The following is a 21,251-nucleotide window of genomic DNA, read 5'->3' on the forward strand; positions in this document are numbered from 1 at the left end:
TCACACCTTAAGTTATTTTTTAAGTTACGTTCTGGAGGCCTGTCAGATAAGTTTGTTGTTGTTTTGGCGTAGTTACAGTGACTATATCAGTTCCAACAATAAATAAATATAAAAGACAATAAACGTAATATTTGCGATCATCATCCTTTTAATGTCCACTCAGACGCCACACTATTGCATGGCTAACATTACTTCTCAGTCAAGCTATTAGCGTTAGCATCTTCTTATTGAGCTACATTCATCATAACTGAAATGATGATATTAAAAGTAAGAATGCTTTTTTAACAGAAGAACTCCACAAAATGTGACAATTATTAACCTTCTCGTGAAAACATTGAATGTTTTAGGGCTTATGAACACAAAAAACCACGAGTATTTGCTGTGTTGGGTTAAAATATTAAGCTATATACGATACCAAATGAAGAGCCGAAAGAGTTGACTCTTCTTTGCGAGCCATGTCAAAAGAGCCGACTCTCAGAAAAGAGCCGAACTGCCCATCACTAAAGCGACTCCTCTCCGGGAGTGACTTCCGGTACTCGACGTGGCGCAGAGTGACGACGTATGACACCTCAACGGCTTAATGAGTGTCACCCTGTCCAATTGAGGAACTCAAAGCCAAGTAAGACAGGGACATTTTTTTATTTTTTTTTTCTCATTTGCATGACATCTTTTACTTGAGAAGCTTTAGAAATATCAACATGAAACATATTAATTATTATTATTTAAATTTATGATTAACTGTAAGATTTACACAAACTGGGCCCAAGCTAACCTAGATGATACTGGCATTATATGAAAACTACAATTTTTCATAAATAAATGGACTTTAATTAGAATATACTGGGGCAGATGTATGTTTCTGATTTCTACAAGCATCATAGAGCTGAACAGTTTCAGATCTCTGCTAGATGAAGAGAGAAGAGTGGTAAGGATGTCCGGAGCCTTTCAACTCTTTTCTGATGAAATCTAAATTTAAATTTGGACATTTGTGGTCCTGAGGCACCGACGTCCACGTCTTTATCTGTTTTAATTCTGCTGAAATGTCTCCTAGACTGCAAAATAAATTCTAATATTTCAGATTTCCTCCAGCTGATTGGCCTTTAATGGTCTTGGATCAGGTGTTTTTGTGATTTTGCTTTATTCCTGAAGATGGCGCTGTTTGCAAAGAAAACGTTTCTTGAGAAAAAAACGTGAACGTAAAGGCAGTGTTTGAAAAAAGACATGAAAATATTTTTTTCATGTGTTTTTCATACTGATATTATTTTTATTTATTTTTTCTCGATGCTCTGGTTTAATGGTGCCTTCAGGGACACTTCGAGAACTCAGACTTCCTCCCTCCATGGTTTCTTTATTCTAGAAGATTTTAATTGAACATACAATAAAACTGAATTTTAGAAATCTGTCAGCACTGATCACATCTTCTTATAAAATGAATTTATTTTTTTTATTATATATATACTATACTAGCGTTTGGTTTGGAAGTAAAGATTATGTCATTATTTTTAAATATATATCTAAATATGTATTATTAATAAAACGTATTTTACAAAGTTTTTTTTTAACCTAATTTGGTTTAAGAATATAGGGAAAGTTAAATAGTTTAATATTTACAATTTTTCTAATATTTTCTTGACAACTTTATGGAGTGGGGAAGATGATTATACATTTTTGTTTGTCATTTATCCTGTAAGTGTACAGTAAATTGTATTTTAATTATATTCTTTTAAATTAATATATAAATTACAATAAATAAATGCCTGTGCTTCATAAAATACATTTAATTGTATTAATATGTTGTAAAATAAAACCCATTTAATTTAGTTTTCATAATAAAATCATCAATAAAAAAAATGGATTTTAAATATTTTATTTTGACGAGTCAGTTTATCTTTGTTTAGTCTGGATTTGGGCTTAAATGATAAAACTACCAGCTCAGGTTGTTTGCTGCTGACCATTTCCTAGAGGTTGCTGTGTAAAGCCGTGCTGCAGACAGCGAAGGGTTAAACTCTGTAATAGGATGAATGGATATTGTGGTTGAGCAGCATCTGATTACACGGAGACGCCAGGAGGCATCGGAGGGGGAGGACGCACTCGGTACCAGCCCGCAGAAACAGCTTCTAATTCCCCTCCGAGGAAGAACAAACACTTCTCTCTGCTCTTTATTCCTTCTTCCCATCCAGGAAGTAAAAAGTCCACTTTTAACGGAGGCAGCAAAAGAAACGAGCAACTGAACAAGAACGTGGAGCGACATTTTTTTTTTTTATTTTTTTTTTTATTTACAGCGCCTGGATCGCTGTCATCGTATAAATGGCCGAGGGGGGCCCGACGACGAGACAACTAAGCAACATGTCGCAGTTTGTGGAGGCGTAGAAGTCGGAGTTTAATTTTGTTTTCTGCAGCTGCTGCTGCTGGAGGAGTTTGAGTTCGGGTTGTGACTCCACGTCGGAGCCAAACAGGTAAGAGAGCTCACCTGGCTGCACATGTTGACACCCTGACGGCTCCAGAAATGTCACATAGTTCCCCTGTCAGTACGTGAACACTGTTATTATTGCTTTAGAGTATGTATATGTGTGTGTGTAATCTTAAAGGGTTGTAGTTTGCTATGATTAAGACGCTTAAACACTGTATTTATTATAAAACAAACACTTTAAAGCTGCGTCAAGTGATTTCTGACCAACAGGGGGCGGAAAAAACTCCTTGGTTACTCATTGATCACTTGGATGTTTGCAGTTAATTCACTGATAATCAAAACAAAACAGACTGACCTGAGCAGAAGGAGTTTTATTTAATTACATGTAGAGGTGGTGGCGTAAGCCTTTGGTTATGTGATCTCCTGGTTTCTCTCTAGTTATTGGAATGAATCAAGTTCAAGATCGATTTCAATGAGATCAAGTTTCCCAGAATGAATTTAAAGCTCAAAGGAAGATGTTGGAGCATGTTTTAACAACGGGTTTAAGTCGTTTACTCTATGTAAATCATCACTTTTTAAGGTCACGGGTGACATTTCACTTTAAGAAATTGCCAGAAAAAGTTCAAAACAGTTTTAGATAGATATAATATTAATAAAAAATATTCACGCTAATGATCTGAATAAAAAAGCACCATGGAACCTACTCGATCAGAATAAACTGACCTGACGTCTGATTGAAGATCATTTAGTTATTTTTTCTGGTTGGTATTTGTTTATCTCCTAAAAATCCATGTAAACTCCTGATGTTTCTCTCTGGTGTTGGAATAAATTCATTCTTTATGAGCATATTTATTCCATGTGGAGTAAAAACATCAGGTTGAGGAGTTTCCAGGAGGGACAGAAAGATGGAGGTAGAAAAACAAAGATGAACCAAAGCTCTATGTGGACAGTAGAGATACAGTTCTTCTTCTTCTTCTACTACTCTAGACATTCGGGGTTGGACATGATTTCGTGTGAAATTACTTCTTCTCTTCTTTTTCTACCTCCTCATTCTTCTCCGTCATCTTCTTGTATTGATTTAATTCAGGGTTAGAGAAAAAGTTGGTAGATAGAGCTCTGTATGCTCATCTTCTTCACCTCCATCACCATCTCTGTCTTCTTCTCTTCCACCATCTTCTGCTCCTCCTTCTACTCTTCTTCTTCTTCTGCATCTTTCTCCTCATCTTCCTCCTTCTTCTTCTACATTTTTCTGCTCGTCCTCCTCCATCTTCTTCTTCTGCATCTTTCTCTGTGTCCTCTTCTCTCTTCTTCTACTGCATCTTCCTGCTCCTTCTTCTTCTGCATCTCTCTCCTTGTCCTCTTCCCTTTTCTTCTTCTACATCTTTCTTCTTCTCCTCTTCTCTCTTCTTCTGCATCTTCCTTCTCCTTCTCCTTCTTCTTCTAAATCCTTCTGCTCGTCCTCCTCCATCTTCTTCTTCTGCATCTTTCACCGCATCCTCTTCCATCTTCTTCTTCTGCATCATTCTCCTCGTCCTCTTCTCTCTTGTTCTTCTGCATCTTCCTGTTTCTTCTTCTTCTACATCTTTCACCTCGTCTTCTTCCCCCTTCTTCTTCTTCATCTTTCTCCTCCTCCTCCTCCTCCTCCTCCATCTACTGTTATTAATTCAAGGTAAGAGAGAGAGTTGGGAGGGAAGTCTGACTTCTTCTTCTACTGGACTATTTCCAGCAGATATGATTCTCCACAGCAACAGAGACACTTTGTCTATAAAGTCCTACATCTATGGATGTTTTAGCTGTAAACACATCTGATCATTTTGCACTTTATCTCTAATCAGAATCATTTATCCTGTAAAAGAAACGTAAACCTGTACAGTCCCTCAGCTGCGCCAATAAGTTATTTTTCCATCCAGATGTGGAGCAAATATATCTGAAGAATATCAGGAGTTGACTCACTCGTCAAAACAAACACAGAAGGAAACTGAAAGAGCTGCAGTCAAACCGGTTTCTTATTCTCGTCACACATCCCTAAGAAACACCCTTGAGAGACGTTTTGTTTTGCTTTATGATGAACTGCTGCAACCATGTGCCTCTGAAAACTTGGATAATCCACCCATTGCACAGTTTTCAATGAAGCAAACAGAAACAATGAGCTAAAAGCGGCTGAAAATCTCCTTAGTAGTGCACGGTGAAGTCACCCGTCATTGCATTATGGTTTAAAATGAATCACTTGTGCAATGTTCACGTGCAATTTGTCACTTTGCTCCATAGAGGTGGTAATAAACGAGTGATTTTTAATAGCTTTTCCTTGACAGATTAGTTTGCTTGCTTTCAGTAGAAGACAAAAGACACAAACCTCTCCCTGCTTTAGGCTCCAACCGCTGCCAGGCGGGAGGAATGTCATGGAAACATTAAATATGCCAACACATAACTCCCACGCACGCCTGTCAGCTCTCCCCTGATTGGACACTTATCTTTACATGCCTTTTAAACGTTAAGCCGTAGAAAGTAACTGAGGATTACGGGCCATCCTGGTACCGTAGTATCACCATAGCAAGAGGTGTTCAGTTTTATTTTTACCACATATTTAAGACGCAGTTTAAAATCCAACAGGAGTAGGGAAATAAAACAAGTTAGTGACGTTTTCCCATGAGCGTTGACCTAAAACACCTGTAAAATATGAAATATTCTTGAAATACTACTCTAAAAAAGTGTAATGCAAAGTATTAAAAGTTTTGAAACTCAGTGAAAACTCTGGAAAACAAACAGCTGATTGTTTTATTTATTAATCGAATGGTCAATAAAATGTTAGAGGATTAACTTAAGAGAAAATATAGAAACTGTAATGTGAGAAATAACTTAAACTGTTAATAATTTATTAGGACAGTTCATTAATTGATTGTAGCTGTGTTTTGTCGTAATATAAATTTTAACAGACGTTTTCAGTTTTTTTTTTGTGACGTCTTTGAAAAGGTTTCGTGTTAAGGATGAATGTTTTCCACTTTATAATTATCTGTTCCTCATTATTTACAGGTTGTCCAGTAAGATTCAGTGACGATTTCCATCAATGTTGACCTAAACTAACGTAAAAACATGACAATATTCTTAAAACAACTCACAGAAATTGGTCTTTAAATGTGTTAAGAGGAAATCTGGAAACTGTAACATGAAAGAAAAACTACAAATCTCTTTATAAACGACACAAACTGCTAATGATTCATTGTTCATTTTTCAAGAAAACATTTAGACAGAAGCTGTGTTTTGTCACAAAATATATTTGTACAAGGAAAACTGAAATGTGGGCAACACACCAGAAGTTTTCAGGTGTATTTTAAAACATGGACCTAAAACATGACACATTTTCTTCAATTACCACTTGGAAAACCCCTTCAAATTAGTTTTTTGAATATATGTATAACTAAATAAAATGAATAAAAGTTACAAAATCAAGTAAAGAAACTTGACAAAAACAGACGAATGTTTTCTTAATTCATCAGTTGATCAATAAAATGTCACAGTATGAAATACAGAAGCTATAATATGAAAGAAAATGAACAAAAATCATTAGAAATGACTTAAACGATGGATCATTTAAAGGAATGTTCTGTTTAATTGATCGTCTCTGCTGCGTTTTTTAAGAAACCCTTAAAAACGTCAGGAGCTGTGCTGGAGGTCGGAGGCGGCGCCGGCCAAACATGGCTCCTTCCATGTGATGTGGTCCTGGTTAGAAACGAGCAGAGAGAACAGCTGTGACTGTGGGAACAAGGCTGACTTGCCCCTTTTATTTTTTTTTTTTCTTGTTGTTTTTACTTTGACTGACTCTCTGGCTTCTGCTGATCTCCTCCTCCCTCTGATCTGGTTTTGTTTTCTGTCCTCGGCTCCGTTGCAGAGCCGTCACATGGTATTTTTTTTATCAGTTAGACACACGGCCTCGGGCTGCAGGCGGCCGTCAGACGCTACAGGACTGAGATCAGCGGCTGTTTCTAATAATACGATACTGTAGAAGCAGTTATATGTGTGTTTGAATCCACGAGAACCATCAACAGTAGCTCAGTGTGGCTTTGACATTTTATTTTAACATTGCAACCAATCAGCTGCTAATGTTATAAGGTCAAAGAAGTGACAGAAACTGCAGTTCCTCAAATGGCCACTAGAGGCTGGCTCCAGGAGATCTCTGTGTTAAAATATAGAAATGAATACGGATGGGTATCGTTGAGGTTTTATCTGATACTGGTGGATACTAAGCGGTGCTTAAAGAATGGAAAACATACAAACTTGGTCCAAAAGCCATAAGTTGATATATAAATAATATAAATACAACTAAGATGAAGAAATAAAGAACCATTATGAATTAAACTGTCATAATTCTCCTAATTAAATCAGAGGCGTGGGGTCTGTCAGGCTATGAAAGACGCTACATTTCTGGGCTTTTAATAAAATGCTGTACGCCTTCAGATGTTGAATCTAATTCCAGGTGTTGCCTCCCTCGTTGCAGGTTGACCAGTCTGCATCTTTTGAGGTGAAGTCCAGACAAACTTTGACAAACGTTTGGTTTTAGACATTTTGAATTTTCACTTCCATCCATGCAGGTGAAAAACTGATGTGACGTCACGTGTGGCTAAGGAGGCTAAGCTAATTAAAAATTCAGTGAATGAAGCAACCAAATCTCTGTATTTCAGTGTGGTTACTACCGTCAGAGTCAGAACCGGTGCCATAAACATGTTTACAGTCTAGTACAAATGTATAGGGGTGAATTTTTGTATACGTCAGAGCTGCATTAGGGTCGAGAGTTGATGCTTTTTGTGACGTTGACGTCCTCACCGCTCTTTTGCCAGCAGCAACCTGACGCGTAATAGGCGGTTTAGCTTTTAACGTTAGCCCAGACTCTACATAGACTGTAACAGTGTGTTTCTGCCTTAGTGTTTCCAGCTGGGAGGTTTGGAGGTATGAACATTTGTACAACATAGCTTGTAGGTTAGGACGTTTAGTCCTTTGGCACCTTAAATGAGCCTTAAAGGGATACGCCACCTCTGTGAAATTCAGTCACCTTAGTCATGTGTTCCCCAGAGTTGGATAAATTGGATAAGGCATTGTCCTAATCTGGCAGCACAGCTGTTAGCTTTCGCTTGGCTTTGGTGCTGTAGTGAGTTGCCAATTAGCCAGTCGTTAGCAAACCTGATAAATAGACTCAAGAATTTTCCTAATTACATTTGTGACCTGTACCTTCACATCGAGTACAAACATTCGAAGGGATTGCCAAGGGCAGCTATAGACCTATAGCTATACACGACCCCCCATGTCCGTATTTGCCATCCAACATGGCCACAACAGGCTCCACCCACTTGGGGGCTTCATTTTTGAGGTTCTGGATTCAATGGGTGACGTCTCGATGGGTTTGTCCACAGTATATTGACAGTATAAAGCTCCACTGCCCGGGGAGAAGACACCTGAAAACCAGTCACATCGTGTGTTGGACAGAAGTTGGGTGTTTTCAGGTGCTGCGTGGTGTCTTTGCGCCCTTGGAGCAATGTGAATGTACAGGTCACAAGAAGTAATTAGGAAAATTCTTGAGTTCATTTAACACTTTTGCGAACGACTGGCTAATTGGCTACTCTACATTACAGCACCTATGTTAAGCTAAAGCTAACAGCTGTGCTGCTGGATTAAGACAATGCCTGGACCGATTTAAAAACACTTATCCAACTCTCGGTGAGCGACTAAATTTCACGTCACAGGGTGGTGTATCCCTTTAAGAGTTCTCTGAAGTCAGAACTTCTTACTATTTTTTCCTTTTGGAGTCGAAGTTTGGTCGAAGTCGGAGTTTCTCTGTCAAAAACTCCTCATCTAATCATTTGTGTGTTGGCTTTATTTATGTGGGGATGAAAGTTGATGTGACACCTGGAGCCGCATTAGATGAATTCAAAACAAATCCTGGAATAAAATGATCCTTTGAAGTTCAGGATCATCTGACGTCTTCGTTCATTCAAGCCTCCTTTTGGTTTCGCTTCATCTGCTCACTAATACCCACGAAGCAGCTCTCATGTGTTCATCACTAACCACTTCAATGTTTGTCTTCTGAGCAAAGAATAAAGAGGGTGGAGGTCAAACACTTGTCATTCAGAAGTGAAACTTGCGTCAGAGATAAAAAATAAAATAAAAAACTTAATCTTTTAATTTGAAAACTGGAATATTTCAGCTTCAGGTTTAGTTTTTTTGACAGAAAACCTTCACCAAAACCTTAAATTAGAAGTCAGATCATGACACCTCTTGCTCTTGCGGCTTTTCAGAGGGTTAACTAACAGCTCTGACCTCCTCCTCCTCCTCCTCCTCCTCCTCTAATGGAGTCGTTTTAATTAACCTTCCCCTGCCGGTCTCGACCTGAGGCATTTCACCGGGACTCCCAGAATGTGCCACCCTCCAGCCGCCGGCCTTATAACGGCTCGTCCAGCTCTGCAGGGGGATCCGATCTAACCGCTTTGCCGCTCCGCTGTCTAACAAAGCGCCCTGTGTGTTTTCTCTCTCTCTCTGCTGCTGCTTCCTACCCTCCCTCTGTCTCCTCGTCTCTCAGGCCCGTGGAGACAAAGCCTGTCTTCTGTTGGGACATCTGTCCGTGTCTGTTTTCGTCTCTGTTAAGGTAAGTCCTGCTGACGCTCTGCTGCACATTCAGCCTTGTGCTCGGTTATTTGTGATTCTTGGAGTTGCTTTCTGTGTTTTTTGTTTTTTTTTCTTCTTCTGTGGTTTGAGTCTCAATTTAGCTGCTACATATAATCCTCTCAGGATTTGCTCTGTTTGTTGATGCCTCATGATATCTCCTGAATAATCCTCCTTCAAGTACGTTTTTACCTCACATTTAAACCGATCTGTTTGGTCAATCTGTTCTTTTTTCGTATGCTGACGATGTCTGACTTTACTGACATAATCACAGCTGCAAAAAACACTGGCTAAGTTTATATGAACACTAGTATTCTTTGAAAAAAGTTAGACTGGGGCGTGTTTCCTGCCCATCTGATTTGATTTGGTTCATTATAATAATCAGTTCCCAACGGAGCGACTCCAGATCACAAAAAAAAATTGCAGGTGGGGAAGTTTTTGCTTGGCTTCCATGTTTAGAAATAGTCAGAATATAAAACCTGTCTCATGCAAACTCAATGAAGTTCTCGATTGATCGACACTTTGAGGCATGTGAACAAAGACCGATCAGGCATAACATTATGACCACTTTGAAACAAGTAAAAACGTCAACACTATATCTGAAATTGGTATAAATGCAAAATAATGTATATTTTATAGGTTTTTGTGTCAAAATATATTCAAAAGTGAATAAAACTGCTCAATATGGGATTACACCAATCAGGCCATAACATTATGACCACCTTCCTAATATTACGTTGGTCTCCCTTGTTGCCTCCAAAACAGTTGTGACTCATAATCAGTGGACATGGGCCTTCTGAGGGCGTCTTGTGGTGTTAGTGGGGTGGGGGGGTGGGTCTTGGAGTTTGGATTCCAGGTCGACTCCTGCTGCCATCATTGCTATGGGGTGGAGGGGTCTGGTCTGGTCTGGTCTGGTCTGGTCTAAGTAACATCCACGCCAATGAATGTCAGGTTCAAAAGTCACTTCTCCTGTCGGTGGTCATAATGTTGTGGCTGATTGGTTCAGACACTTAAGGTGGGGGAATTTCCAAGGGAAGCAGTCTCTATAAAGAGTTGGCGTAGCTTTGTTTCATTTATTCATAGATTTGTTTTTGTGTCAACCTCTGGCTTTTATTGTGGGGCCTTTTAGAAGTCGCGATGATTCATAGTTTTGCATCGTTTCGTTGTTTGGTTGTTCTTCAGAGGTTCATTTTCATCTGTATCAAACGGCGTCTCTTTCCTCCTCGAATATTTATCATTATTCTATTTCCATCATCAAAGAACAGTTACGTTTAATTTACTTTTTTTTTTTTTTTTTTTTAAACATCTTCCCGATGTTCTTCAGTTTCCAAAGCCTCCAGATGATCCCATACTGTAGTTTATTTTCGTAATCACTGTGAGCATACTTGTCATTTTCCTTCTCGTTTGGTAGCGACGCAGCTGCTTCTCAGACTCTGATATCCCTCCAGCTGTTGGCGGCTGCAGCAGCAGCAGCAGCAGCAGCAGCAGCAGCACAACCGAGCGTCCGGGCTGCTGTTTTTAGAAACCTTCAGGGCCTTCATGTGCACCGTAACGTCTCAAAGTGAAGCTTTGCTGGAATGCAGACGGGCTTATGGACTCATGTGGGCCTCCCTCATGCCTCCCTCATGCCTCCCGCATGCCTCCCTCATATGTTGAAGCATGTAGCTTTGCCTGGCTGCAGGGAAACTGTTGGTTTACATTAATCAGATTAATGGCCGGGAGTTTTCCAATGGGGCTTACGAGGTCTGGACCTGCCTCTCATCCCTCCCTCCGCTGCCTCGCCCCCTCCTCCTCCTCCTCCTCCTCCTCCTCCTCCTCACTGGCCTGACCCACTTCTCTGTAAACCAGAATCTCCTTCTGTCCCTCCGTGTCGCTCTCCTCCCGTCATCCCTCTCTTCCTCAGGCCTGTTATTAGATGCAGAGCTCTGCAGCCGGAGCTCTGGATCAGATGTGAGGTCCCTGTTGCTTCTTCGTGGATTTATGGAGGTTTGGACCCCTCCCAGTCAGAGTTAAGACAGAACAAGTCTTCTTCTTCTTCTGCTCCTTTTCCTTCTGCCACTTCACCGCTCCTCTTTTAGCCCATCAATTTCTTCTACTCCTTCGTCTTTGTCTTCTTCATCTTCATTTTATTTTTATTTTTCTGTCTTCTTTTACCCCGTGGTCTTCTTCTCTTCCTCCATTTTCGTCTTCTTCTACTTCATCTCCTTCTTCTTCTTCTTCTTCTTCTTCTTCTTCTTCTTCTTCACCTTCTTCTTCTTCACCTTCTTCCTCTTTTTTGTCTTCTCGCCTTTAACTCCATCATCTTCTTGTTGTTCCCTTGTTTATACATACATTAAAAAAGCTCATTATTATTATTTTATTTTATCATGTATGTATAAATAAGGGAATTGTCATTTTTCGGCTCATTTGAAATTTGTGAAAATTTGCTTAAATTGAATAAAATGTGGTTGTAAAAATCAAAACAAAGAATCTTCTTCTTGTTCTACCCCACCTTCTCTTCCTCTTCTTTCTCCTCCTCTTTTCCCTCGTCTTCCTCCACCTCTCTTGTCACCACCTGCTGCCGCTTAGCTTAGCTTAGCTTAGCTTAGCTTAGCTTACCTTAGCTTAGCTTAGCATAAAGACTGAAAACAGACCTGGATCTGTATTAGAATGCGTTTATCTGAATGCAGCATGTTTAAAGTTTGTTTGTTAACACGTTACATCTTTCTGGTCCAGACGCAGGAGACGTCACAGTCGTCCTGGGCTGATGGTGTGTTTATTTATTTTTTTTGGGGGTTTGTTGTGTCACAGATTGTCTCGTTGAACCTCCGTCTCTACCTGGAGACACGTCTCTGTCCTCGATCGTGGTTCTCAGGCGTCTGTGGAGAGGAAACGTGTCCCTCCCTGTTGACTTTCATAATCTTCTCTTGCACACCTCCAGCAGCCTTAAAGTTTATTCAGTCCTCACTGCTTTCATTGTGTTTGAGCCACACCCGGACACTCACTCCTCCATGTAGTGGCCTTTAATGCGTCACCTCGTCTACTCCTGCTGCAAAGACGCGTCTGCATCCTGGTTTGCTGAAGGATTCTCACTGAGCCAAATCAAAACTGAAGCTTTCTACCTGCCGTGATAAGAGTGTTTATTGAAGTATGCAGCTAGAGAAGCAGGTTTGTCTCTGCGGTGATAAGAATAAGACACAAGATTTATCTTTGATGCTGTAACTCAGCGTCAGATGTGTGAACGATAATCTCTCTGGTTATTGGAATAAATCCATTCTCTCCACGTGGGCTAAATTTCAGCATAAATGTTCAAACTGACTGATGCAGTTATTGTTTCACTGTGCTTTCTTTTTATTTTATTTTATTTTTGAACAGCCACAAATCAAATGAGGGCTGGGACAACGTCAGCAGAAATGAAACAAAATGAAAAAATTACATAAGACAGTGCAAACTGACTTGAAAAAGATATTAAGAGTCATTGTGTGGCACATAACAAATTCATTTTTTCTCAGTATTCATCTCCACAGGGTAAAGATCGTTTTCTCCATAACATGTATAGAGTTCACAGTGTTCATAAAAAAGCCTCATGGTAGGAGCCAACATTTAGTTATTGCTTTGTTTAACTAGCTACCATGAAAATCTCCTAGAGGTGTACGTCCCTTTCACTGAGCCCTTCTGGAATTTTAGAGTTACAGAAAAGTAAAAGTGAAATCAAACGTGGCGCTCAGTGTCTCAGCAGTTAGTTGCCCCACATCATTCCAGAAAGATAAGATATGTGGTCTAGGCATGAAAGCTACGAACAACTGAATATGGATTTCTGGTTCGATGTAACAAAAAGTTTGACGTGATTTCCAACAGAAATCATGCCAAGAAGGAGAATTTGTAGAAGTGGACTGATTTTTTTCAACTTTGGAGGCATGTTTCCTCTGAAATTACTAAATTAGCGTCTTTTTCCCAGCGCTGTCTGATGTGATCTGTTATGTTCAGTAAAATAAAGCTCTTGTACTAACTTGAGAAGAATCTTTAAGATGCAAATTATTGTTTTTTATTGGGTGATTTATGGGATGTTTTTGTATTCAAATTATAATCCATGGAAGTTGTGTTTTAATACAAACTATAACGGAGTTGTCGGGGCCCATGATCGACCCAAACCAAATAAATCTTCTCTTCATGGCTCGTGAGTTTTCTGAAATAGATCAAATAAGTCGTAAAAAAACAGATTGGTTAGTGCTTTATTTAACCTCCTGAGACCCTGCGTCCTCATATGGGGACATTAAGTTGCTTCACTTAAACCTGTTGTCCTCATTAGTGGACGCTGCTGTCTGCCATCTAGTGGTAACAAGGGTCAGTACACTAGTCGGTGTAAAAACATGATTCATTCTACGAGCTCGCTAGATTGTACGATCTAACGAGCTACAACGTTGCTAATTAGCGAGTTGAGTACATTGTGACTTCCTCGTTCTGTCTTTGCCGTGTTCAGGTATTAAAATAAACAGTTTTATATTTTGTCACACACTGGGTGACTTCTTTATAACATAAATAATGAAATAATCCCAGTGTCCACATATGAGGACATGTTTTTTCCCCCCAAAAACTACTACTTCCTGGTTTTTACACATCTCAGGTCCCACTGATCCCAGATACGTTGGAGAAATTAAAAATGCAAACCAAATAAAAGCTCGGGTCCCATGAGGTTAAATATCTACGTGTCTGGGCCTCGTGGTTGAACTGAAGCCTGAAGCAGCAGCAGCAGCATTTTTTATTTTTTTTCTCATACTCTCTCGTGTTCCAGCATGCTGGTGCCAGATGCCTCCGCCGCCGTTAGCATACTTACCACTCACCTGTGACACACACACACACATGCTCCACCGTCCTCCTGCTTCCACCCGGGCTGCACAGTTAGTTAGAGCTCAGCCGGACGTGGATTAGTTTTCTAGGGAGGAGAGGTGTGATGTCGTCTAATCTCAATCAGACACAACAACAAGAACACACCCAGACACACCTACAGCTGATCCTCCTCCTCCTCCTCCTCCATGGCTGCTGAGTTTATTTCCACTCCTGCCTCGTTCCCTGCAGATCTTCACCAAGGCTACTGTCCTTGCTCTTGCAGCTGGTTTAGCAGCAGTTTGCTCCCAGCGCCGAGTCAATTCACGGCCGATTTAAGACGAACTCGCAGGGAGGAAAAAATAACCAGAAATAACTTCTCAGGGTGTCGTCAAGTTGAGCCGCGTGGAGTCACGAAGCCTCTGGAAGAAGCCGTGTTGTAGTCACGCGGTAACACGTTTAGATGTTTGGTAGAGAGAACTGATACATACACAGATCAGCCACAACATTATGACCACTGACGGGAGAAGTGAATGACGTTGAGCATCTTGTGACAGTTCAGTGTTCTGCTGGGAAACATTTGGATCTGACATTCATTCATGTGTATGTTACTTAGACATGTAGCCCCCACCTAGACCAGACCAGACACCCCCACCTCATAGCCCCATCCCCAGCAGGATGCAGCATGACACAGACACACACAAAAAAAAACGCTTTTGGAACAACTCAAAAAAACAAAAAAGCACATGAAGAACAGCACAAGGTGTTGACCTGGCCTCCAAATTCATCCACAGAGACCCCTCCCCTCAAAGACCCCCCCACTAACACTAACATCCTGCTACCAGACACCACAGGACACCCTCAGAAGGTCCAAGTCCATTCTCCGATTAGTCACAAGGGAGAAATACACATTATTAGGAAGGTGGTCATAATGTTATGCCTGACTGGTGTAATACTATATTCAGCAGTTTTATTCACTTTTAGATGGATTTTGACATAAAAACCTATATAATTAACATAATTTTTTGCCCATATGCTGATATTGGATATAGTGTTCGCACATTTACAGAATAACTAGGCTTTTATTTTTAAATAGGAATTTAATTTTCTGATTTCTATGACTTTATTTCAGTTTATTTTTGGATCTGATGCCACTTTTTGTGCTATTTATAACAAACCATGACATAGTATCTGCAGGAAAGGTTTTTTTCTTATTCATGTAATTATAGTTCCCTTTGTGGATGTGTCACAGATGTTTCATGGACCTTTTTTATCTTTTTATTTTTTTTTTTTAAAGATGCAGTCTAAACCAAGAAAGACAAAAAAAGTTTTACGTTTGATAAGGTTTAGTTTGTGCAGCCGTCGTGGCAGTTTTTTTTTTCCTCTCCCATGTCGTTGTGTCTGCCACAGGAAGTTGTTTGGCCTTGAAGAAGTGTTTTTGTCCAACGGGACGACGGCACAGAGGAAGTATGGGAGAAGTCAGGGCAAACTGAACTGTTGGCAGAGTTCAACCTAAGCTAAAAAAAAAAAAAAAAAGCCAAAAGTCGAGTTGGAGTGAGCCGAGTTTAAATTGTGTGTTTATTCTGCTGCTCTGGAAATAACATGTTCTCTTCTGAGAAGGATTTCATCTGGACTTCAGTCTTCCTATGTGGGGTTTGTGACCGCTGTGCAGCTCTGGCTTTATTTACTTCTTGTTTTTTTAACTTTTGCATGACGGCTTTCATGCACAGGCACATGCATGTAGGAGGCATGACACACATTCCTGACATAACAGGTGTCAGAGATACAGATGAGTGAGGTGAGACGTTCGTGGAGGATGTTGTTGGAGATGGTATCGTAGTTAGACTGAGGAAAAATTCCTGTTTTTTAAAAGAAGATATGAGACATTTCACTCATGATGCATGATGTAGCTGGTCCTTCTTTCCATTTCATATTAAAAGTTTAAAATTAAAAGTCCATAAGTGTTGGAGTAATTCAGTAATTCAGAATAATACTTAAGTGTCCAAGTGTACTTATTTAAAACGTGCTGGATTCAGGCTCTGAGTAGCCGATTCTCTACAAATGTTTCTGAGATCCGTTGTGTATGAAGAGGAACCAGCTTCTCTGAGACGTCTGTTCTCGGTTGGCTTAAAGAATGATCCCACCTGCAAAACTTTACAGAAGAGTTCCTTAATAAATTCTTCTCTCTCTTTTTCACAGTCTTTTCTGCAGCCGCCATCATTCCGTGCTGCAAGGCCGACCCCAACATGTCTTCCAATGGAGACCTCAGCGACCTGGGGAGCTCGAACAGCTTCTGGGAGGTAACGCACTTGATCATCGCTCTCTACAAAACATGATGGCAAAATATTTTATTCACAGTCGCCGTCTCGTGAGTCTCTGAACTCTACTTTAAATGATTTTTGCTTCATGTTGTTTAGAAACAGGAAATACCAAAAACTGCAGTTCCTCTAATGTCCACTAGAGACTGGTTCCAAAAATCAGTCCCCCCAGAGCCCCGTGTTCGTTCGTTCGTTCATTCATTCATTCATTCATGAATCTTCTGTAACCACTTGTCCTCATAACAACCATCATTGATGTAAATGAATCAAGGTAAATTAATTTAAATTGCCACCAGATCAGAGGTCATTTCAGGTTGCTTTTCCTATGGACTGTGGTCTTTTAATAAATAATGACGTTAGAATCAGAATCAGCTTTATTGGCCAAGTATGAGTTCACATACAAGGAATCTGACTCAATGGTGCAAGACAAAGTACATAAATAAGAATGAAAAACAAAAGCGTATAAAATAGAAAAAGTGTACAACATAAATTTAGTCTATCAGAATAAAGAATACTGATCTAAATTAAGCGAAGATAATATTTTAATTTCATTTTCTTCATTGTTGTGTATCTCCGCTTCTCCTCCGATCTCTGTTTTACGATGGACGGAGCTCTGCACCAACATACACACAAACAAACACGTGAACACACACCTACAACCAGAATCATGGAATAAAACCAGAGTACTGGGGCTAACGTGGAAACATCGCCTCTAACTACGATGTTATAACACTGCTATAGAAACCATCAACTTGATACATATATACAATAAAACAGGACGTTGCACTTTAGCCATGTATCTTGTACAGATGAATGTCATTAGTAAAGCAAGAAACTCAGAACATTCAAAACACAGACAACAAGTCTCCTCTTCCTCACTGCAGCCACCAGAGTCACATACGTTAAATCCAGCAGAAGCATCAATGTCGCCCCAATAAAATGGCAAAAAGATGCATAAAAGATGTAAATTGAATTAATTTTAATTACTGTTAAGAACCTATTTAGTTTTGCTCTGCATCTATGAGCCAGGGCTACTGCTGCTAGTTAATGGAAAAAAAGTGGCTGATAAATCCGTTCCTGTAGCTTCTGAGTTACCCGATCTTAACGATGTCCAGCTTTTCTTGAAAAGTCCATCTTGAAAATGACAGTAACCAAGTCCATTTCTTCTCCTCCTTCAGCCATTGTGCAGTGACAAAGCAGCAATTAAATCAACACACCTATATTTTTGCTCGCCCTACTCAGAACAGATGCAGTTCGCTAGCTCTGGCTAGCTCTGGCTAGCTCACTCTCTGACTGTCCAATCAGAGGCTGTAAATACACTGACGCCTGCTAGCAGAACCTGGTGTCCTCAACTCAAAATCTGACCAAAGCAACAGTCTGATTAACTCTTATTTTATGCTGCTGGGCCTGTAGAACTGATTCCGAAGGCCCCCAGTCAGGTTTCTTTGACCCTGGTAACAAATAACGGCTGAAATGTGATTGGATAAGAGCTTTTATATGAAAATACACCTTTGGAAGCAGTGCAACCAGAGGAAAAGCTATATATATATATGATTAAGTCTGTTATTCAGATATTTTTAGGCCAGCAGAGAAGGTCGATCATAACCTTCATGCATGCAGGGAGGTGTTGTCACAGGATTGTCGTGTTGAGGCAGCGTGTTGGTCTGTTTAGATAGAGACGGAGACAGTAATGAGTCCCTGCTGACTGACTGCCGGCTCCATCGCATCACTTTCTCTCTCTCCTGCATCATCACTCATCTCTTTCCCTGCAGCCGGGGAACTACAAGAGGACGGTGAAGCGCATCGATGACGGCCACCGGCTCTGCAACGAGCTGGTCAGCTGCTTCCAGGAGAGGGCCAAGATCGAGAAGAGCTACGCCCTTCAGCTGAGCGACTGGTCCAAGAGGTGGAGGGGCGTCGTGGAGAAAGGTCTGGTCCCCTTTCAAGATATTGTAGACTGATGATTTGAAATTAAAGGCTTGTCTAAGATTATTTTATCTTAGTTTAGCTTATCTTAGCTTATTTTAGCTTATCTCAGTTTATTTTATCTTATCTTAGTTTAGCTTATTTTAGCTTATCTCAGTTTATTTTATCTTATCTTAGATCATCTTATCTTAGTTTATCTCAGTTTATTTCATCTTATCTTAGTTTATCTTATCGTATTTTATCTTATCGTATCTTATCTTAGCTTGTCTGATTAGTTCTTGATGAGTCCTTCAGATGACTTGTTTTGTTTACTTTGTGTTTACTTGCATATATGACATAAAATTGCATTAAATTATATACTTAGTAAATATATTTAGTGGATTTATTTAGTTAAATTTGATTAAAGCGAATTTTCTATGACACAGCGATCTGCAGACAAGACACCTAATTTAAGCTCTTTATTTTGTATTCATGGAAATAAAATCACTTTTTTTGTTGCACATTTAAACAATTTTTTTTTTGCCTTTTTTTGCCTTTTTTCCTGTTTTAATGTGGTCGGCTGGTTTAGTAATATGCCTTTTTTTCCTGTGCTTGCGCCTCAGGGCCTCAGTACGGTACACTGGAGAAGGCATGGCACGCCTTCATGCAGGCGGCCGACCGCCTCAGCGAGCTGCACCTGGAGCTCCGGGAGCGTCTGGCGGCCGAGGACAGCGAGAAGGTGCGCGTCTGGCAGAAAGACGCCTTCCACAAGCAGATGATGGGAGGCTTCAGGGAGACCAAGGACGCAGATGACGGCTTCCGCAAAGCCCAGAAACCCTGGGTCCGCAAACTGAAGGAGGTGAGCGCCTCCGCACTGAACAAGCACTGGAGGAGTTTAACCTCCTGAGACCCTGCGTCCTCATATGGGGACGTTAAGTTTTAGGTTTGTGGCAGCTTCTTATTCTTCTTCATTTAAACTTCTATCCACTTAACTAGATAATAGTCGGGGTAAAAACATGATAGTGGATTCATTCTGCAGCCGATCACGTAACAAGAGCAAAAATGTCCAAAACCACATCAAATTTTACAGTTTGCACAACAATAGCAACGAGCTAAAACTTCACTAATTAGCAAGAACTCGAATGAGGACACTGGGACTTAATTATTTGCAATTCTGCTTTTGCACAGCCATGTTCAGACATGAAAATTATCATATTTTTTAACATATTAGTGACTTTATTATGATATTGAGTGAAATAATACAGATTTTTTTCTAAAAACCACTTCCTGTTCTGTTTAGCTTTTATAGTTCTTCAGTCTTACTAATCCCAAATAAAGAGAAATGGTGAAAATAAATATGCAAACAAAAGCTGAGGTATCAGCAGATTAAATGGAAATGATTGGTATTTTTAAGGCTCCTAACGTTCCCCTTTTTAAAAACCTGGTCACAACTTGGATCAGTGGTAGAAGCTGCTGATGATTACAGGATAAAAAAAAAAAATCACAAACACAGATGATGTGTGAGGGGAATCGGAGCTTTAAAGAGAGATTGGAATTAAACCCAGCAGCTTCACTTCACCACAGGGTTGTTTAGTTTCCTGAAAAATAAAAGAGAACAAAAAGAAATTGGGGTAAGAGGAGTAACGAGGTCAATATGTCGCTGTTTGTTTCTGTGTTTAGGCCAAACTAAAACCTCCCAACGCAGGAATGAATAGGCCCTAAAAGCATCATGCAGGGAAGTGGCCGTAAGGTCAGACCTCATGACGTCAGGTTTAAAGTCCGTGTTGGTCGTTCACATCTATTTAGAGCAGATCGTCTCCTACATTTTGCCAATATTATACATTTATTTATTTGTAGAGTGTTACTGGTTATAGTAAAACTGCTACAAATCAAAGCATAGTGTCGATTATATAGCTGACTATAATAATGAAATGACTCACTTTAAAATGTCTGCAGAGGGAAAGGTAGTAAATGAAAGGAGGGCTGCACTTTAAGGATTCTTATTGAACCACCGGTGTTCTCGATCAGTTTGGTAGTTTATGAAACGTCAGAACATGCTCGTTCTTCTCGCTGTTATCTGCAAATACTTGGTCACCTGCTTGAAAATTGACCTAAATCAATAATAGATTTCCAAAACCAGTGCTTCTGGTGCCGTTATAGACTGATGATTTCCCCACTGTGGCATAAAGTAAAGGCTTAGCTTAGCTTAGCTTAGCCCTTAATGACTCCTTCACATGACTTGTTTTGTTTATGCTATGTTTACTTCACAGATGACATAAAATTGTATTAAATTCTCATTTGTTTTCAAGCAAAACACAAGTATTTTTTAGGATTTATTTCCTGAAGCGAATGGCTGCAGCTTCAGTTGCTATGCATGGAATGAACTGACACTTCATTTTGTATTCACGGAAAGAAGTTTTTTGCTGCACGTTTAAATCTGATTGGATGTTTTAAAAGTATGTGTCCCATGCTCAGACCTCAGGGCCTGATTTATTAGCTAATAAACTGTTCCAGCTGTAAACAAAACGTTGTCTGGTAGTTTCCGGGGGGATTTTTTGTTTTAATTGCGTAGCGTATTCTGTTCCTGTTTCTTCTTCACATCTTCTCCACTCATTTCCAGCTTTAAATTTAAGTAGAGATGACTCTTGTGTTAGCTTGAGTGCCATTTTTCATGCTGTATAGTTTCTGTCCCAGTGTGTGTAACTGTGAATTTTGTGCTGAAGGTGGAGACCAGTAAGAAGAGCTACCATCAGGCCAGGAAGGACGAGTGGACGGCGGCCAACAGGGAGACGCACGCCAAGGCCGACACGACCAAGTCGCAGGAGGAGGTCCGCAAATACACGGCCCGGGTGGAGCGCTGCAACCAGGAGTCTGAGAAAGTACGAGGCCTGAACACACACATATTAGCAAACACACACTTTCACAGAGTCCCATGTGTAGCTGCACTTGTACCAAGACCTGGGTGTGTCAGCGAGTCCAGAAAAACATACCTGTGCGTGTTCTTACCTTGGAAACATGATCAGGCTTGCAGCCACCGCCCCCTCCTCCTTCTCCTCCTCCTCCTCCGACTCCGACTTTGGAGGAGAAACACAGCCCGAAAAATCCCGATTGTGTTTCAGGATCAGTCGGCACGGGGAGAACGATGCCAGGCGGCTGAGGTCGACCTA

The 21,251-nt window shown here is 40.3% G+C and overlaps 1 protein-coding gene across 3 annotated transcripts in view; it reads left to right on the plus strand.

The window, feature by feature from the left end:
* Positions 1-2,037: 2,037 nt before the first annotated feature.
* Positions 2,038-21,251, plus strand: part of pacsin3 (protein kinase C and casein kinase substrate in neurons 3) — a 36,726-nt gene continuing 17,512 nt past the window's right edge. For 2 of the 3 annotated variants that reach the window (XM_047581518.1, XM_047581520.1), the window contains exons 1-6: positions 2,038-2,456; positions 8,976-9,041; positions 16,061-16,161; positions 17,952-18,108; positions 18,708-18,943; positions 20,808-20,963. In XM_047581518.1, the coding sequence (XP_047437474.1) occupies positions 16,108-16,161; positions 17,952-18,108; positions 18,708-18,943; positions 20,808-20,963 (603 nt within the window). In that variant the 5' untranslated portion in view covers positions 2,038-2,456; positions 8,976-9,041; positions 16,061-16,107. The remainder of the gene's footprint in view (positions 2,457-8,975; positions 9,042-16,060; positions 16,162-17,951; positions 18,109-18,707; positions 18,944-20,807; positions 20,964-21,251) is intronic. The other variant, XM_047581519.1, reaches the window with a different exon arrangement.

This window comes from Mugil cephalus, chromosome 3 (genome assembly GCF_022458985.1).
Source record: "Mugil cephalus isolate CIBA_MC_2020 chromosome 3, CIBA_Mcephalus_1.1, whole genome shotgun sequence".
In the NCBI taxonomy this organism is placed as follows: Eukaryota; Metazoa; Chordata; class Actinopteri; order Mugiliformes; family Mugilidae; genus Mugil; species Mugil cephalus.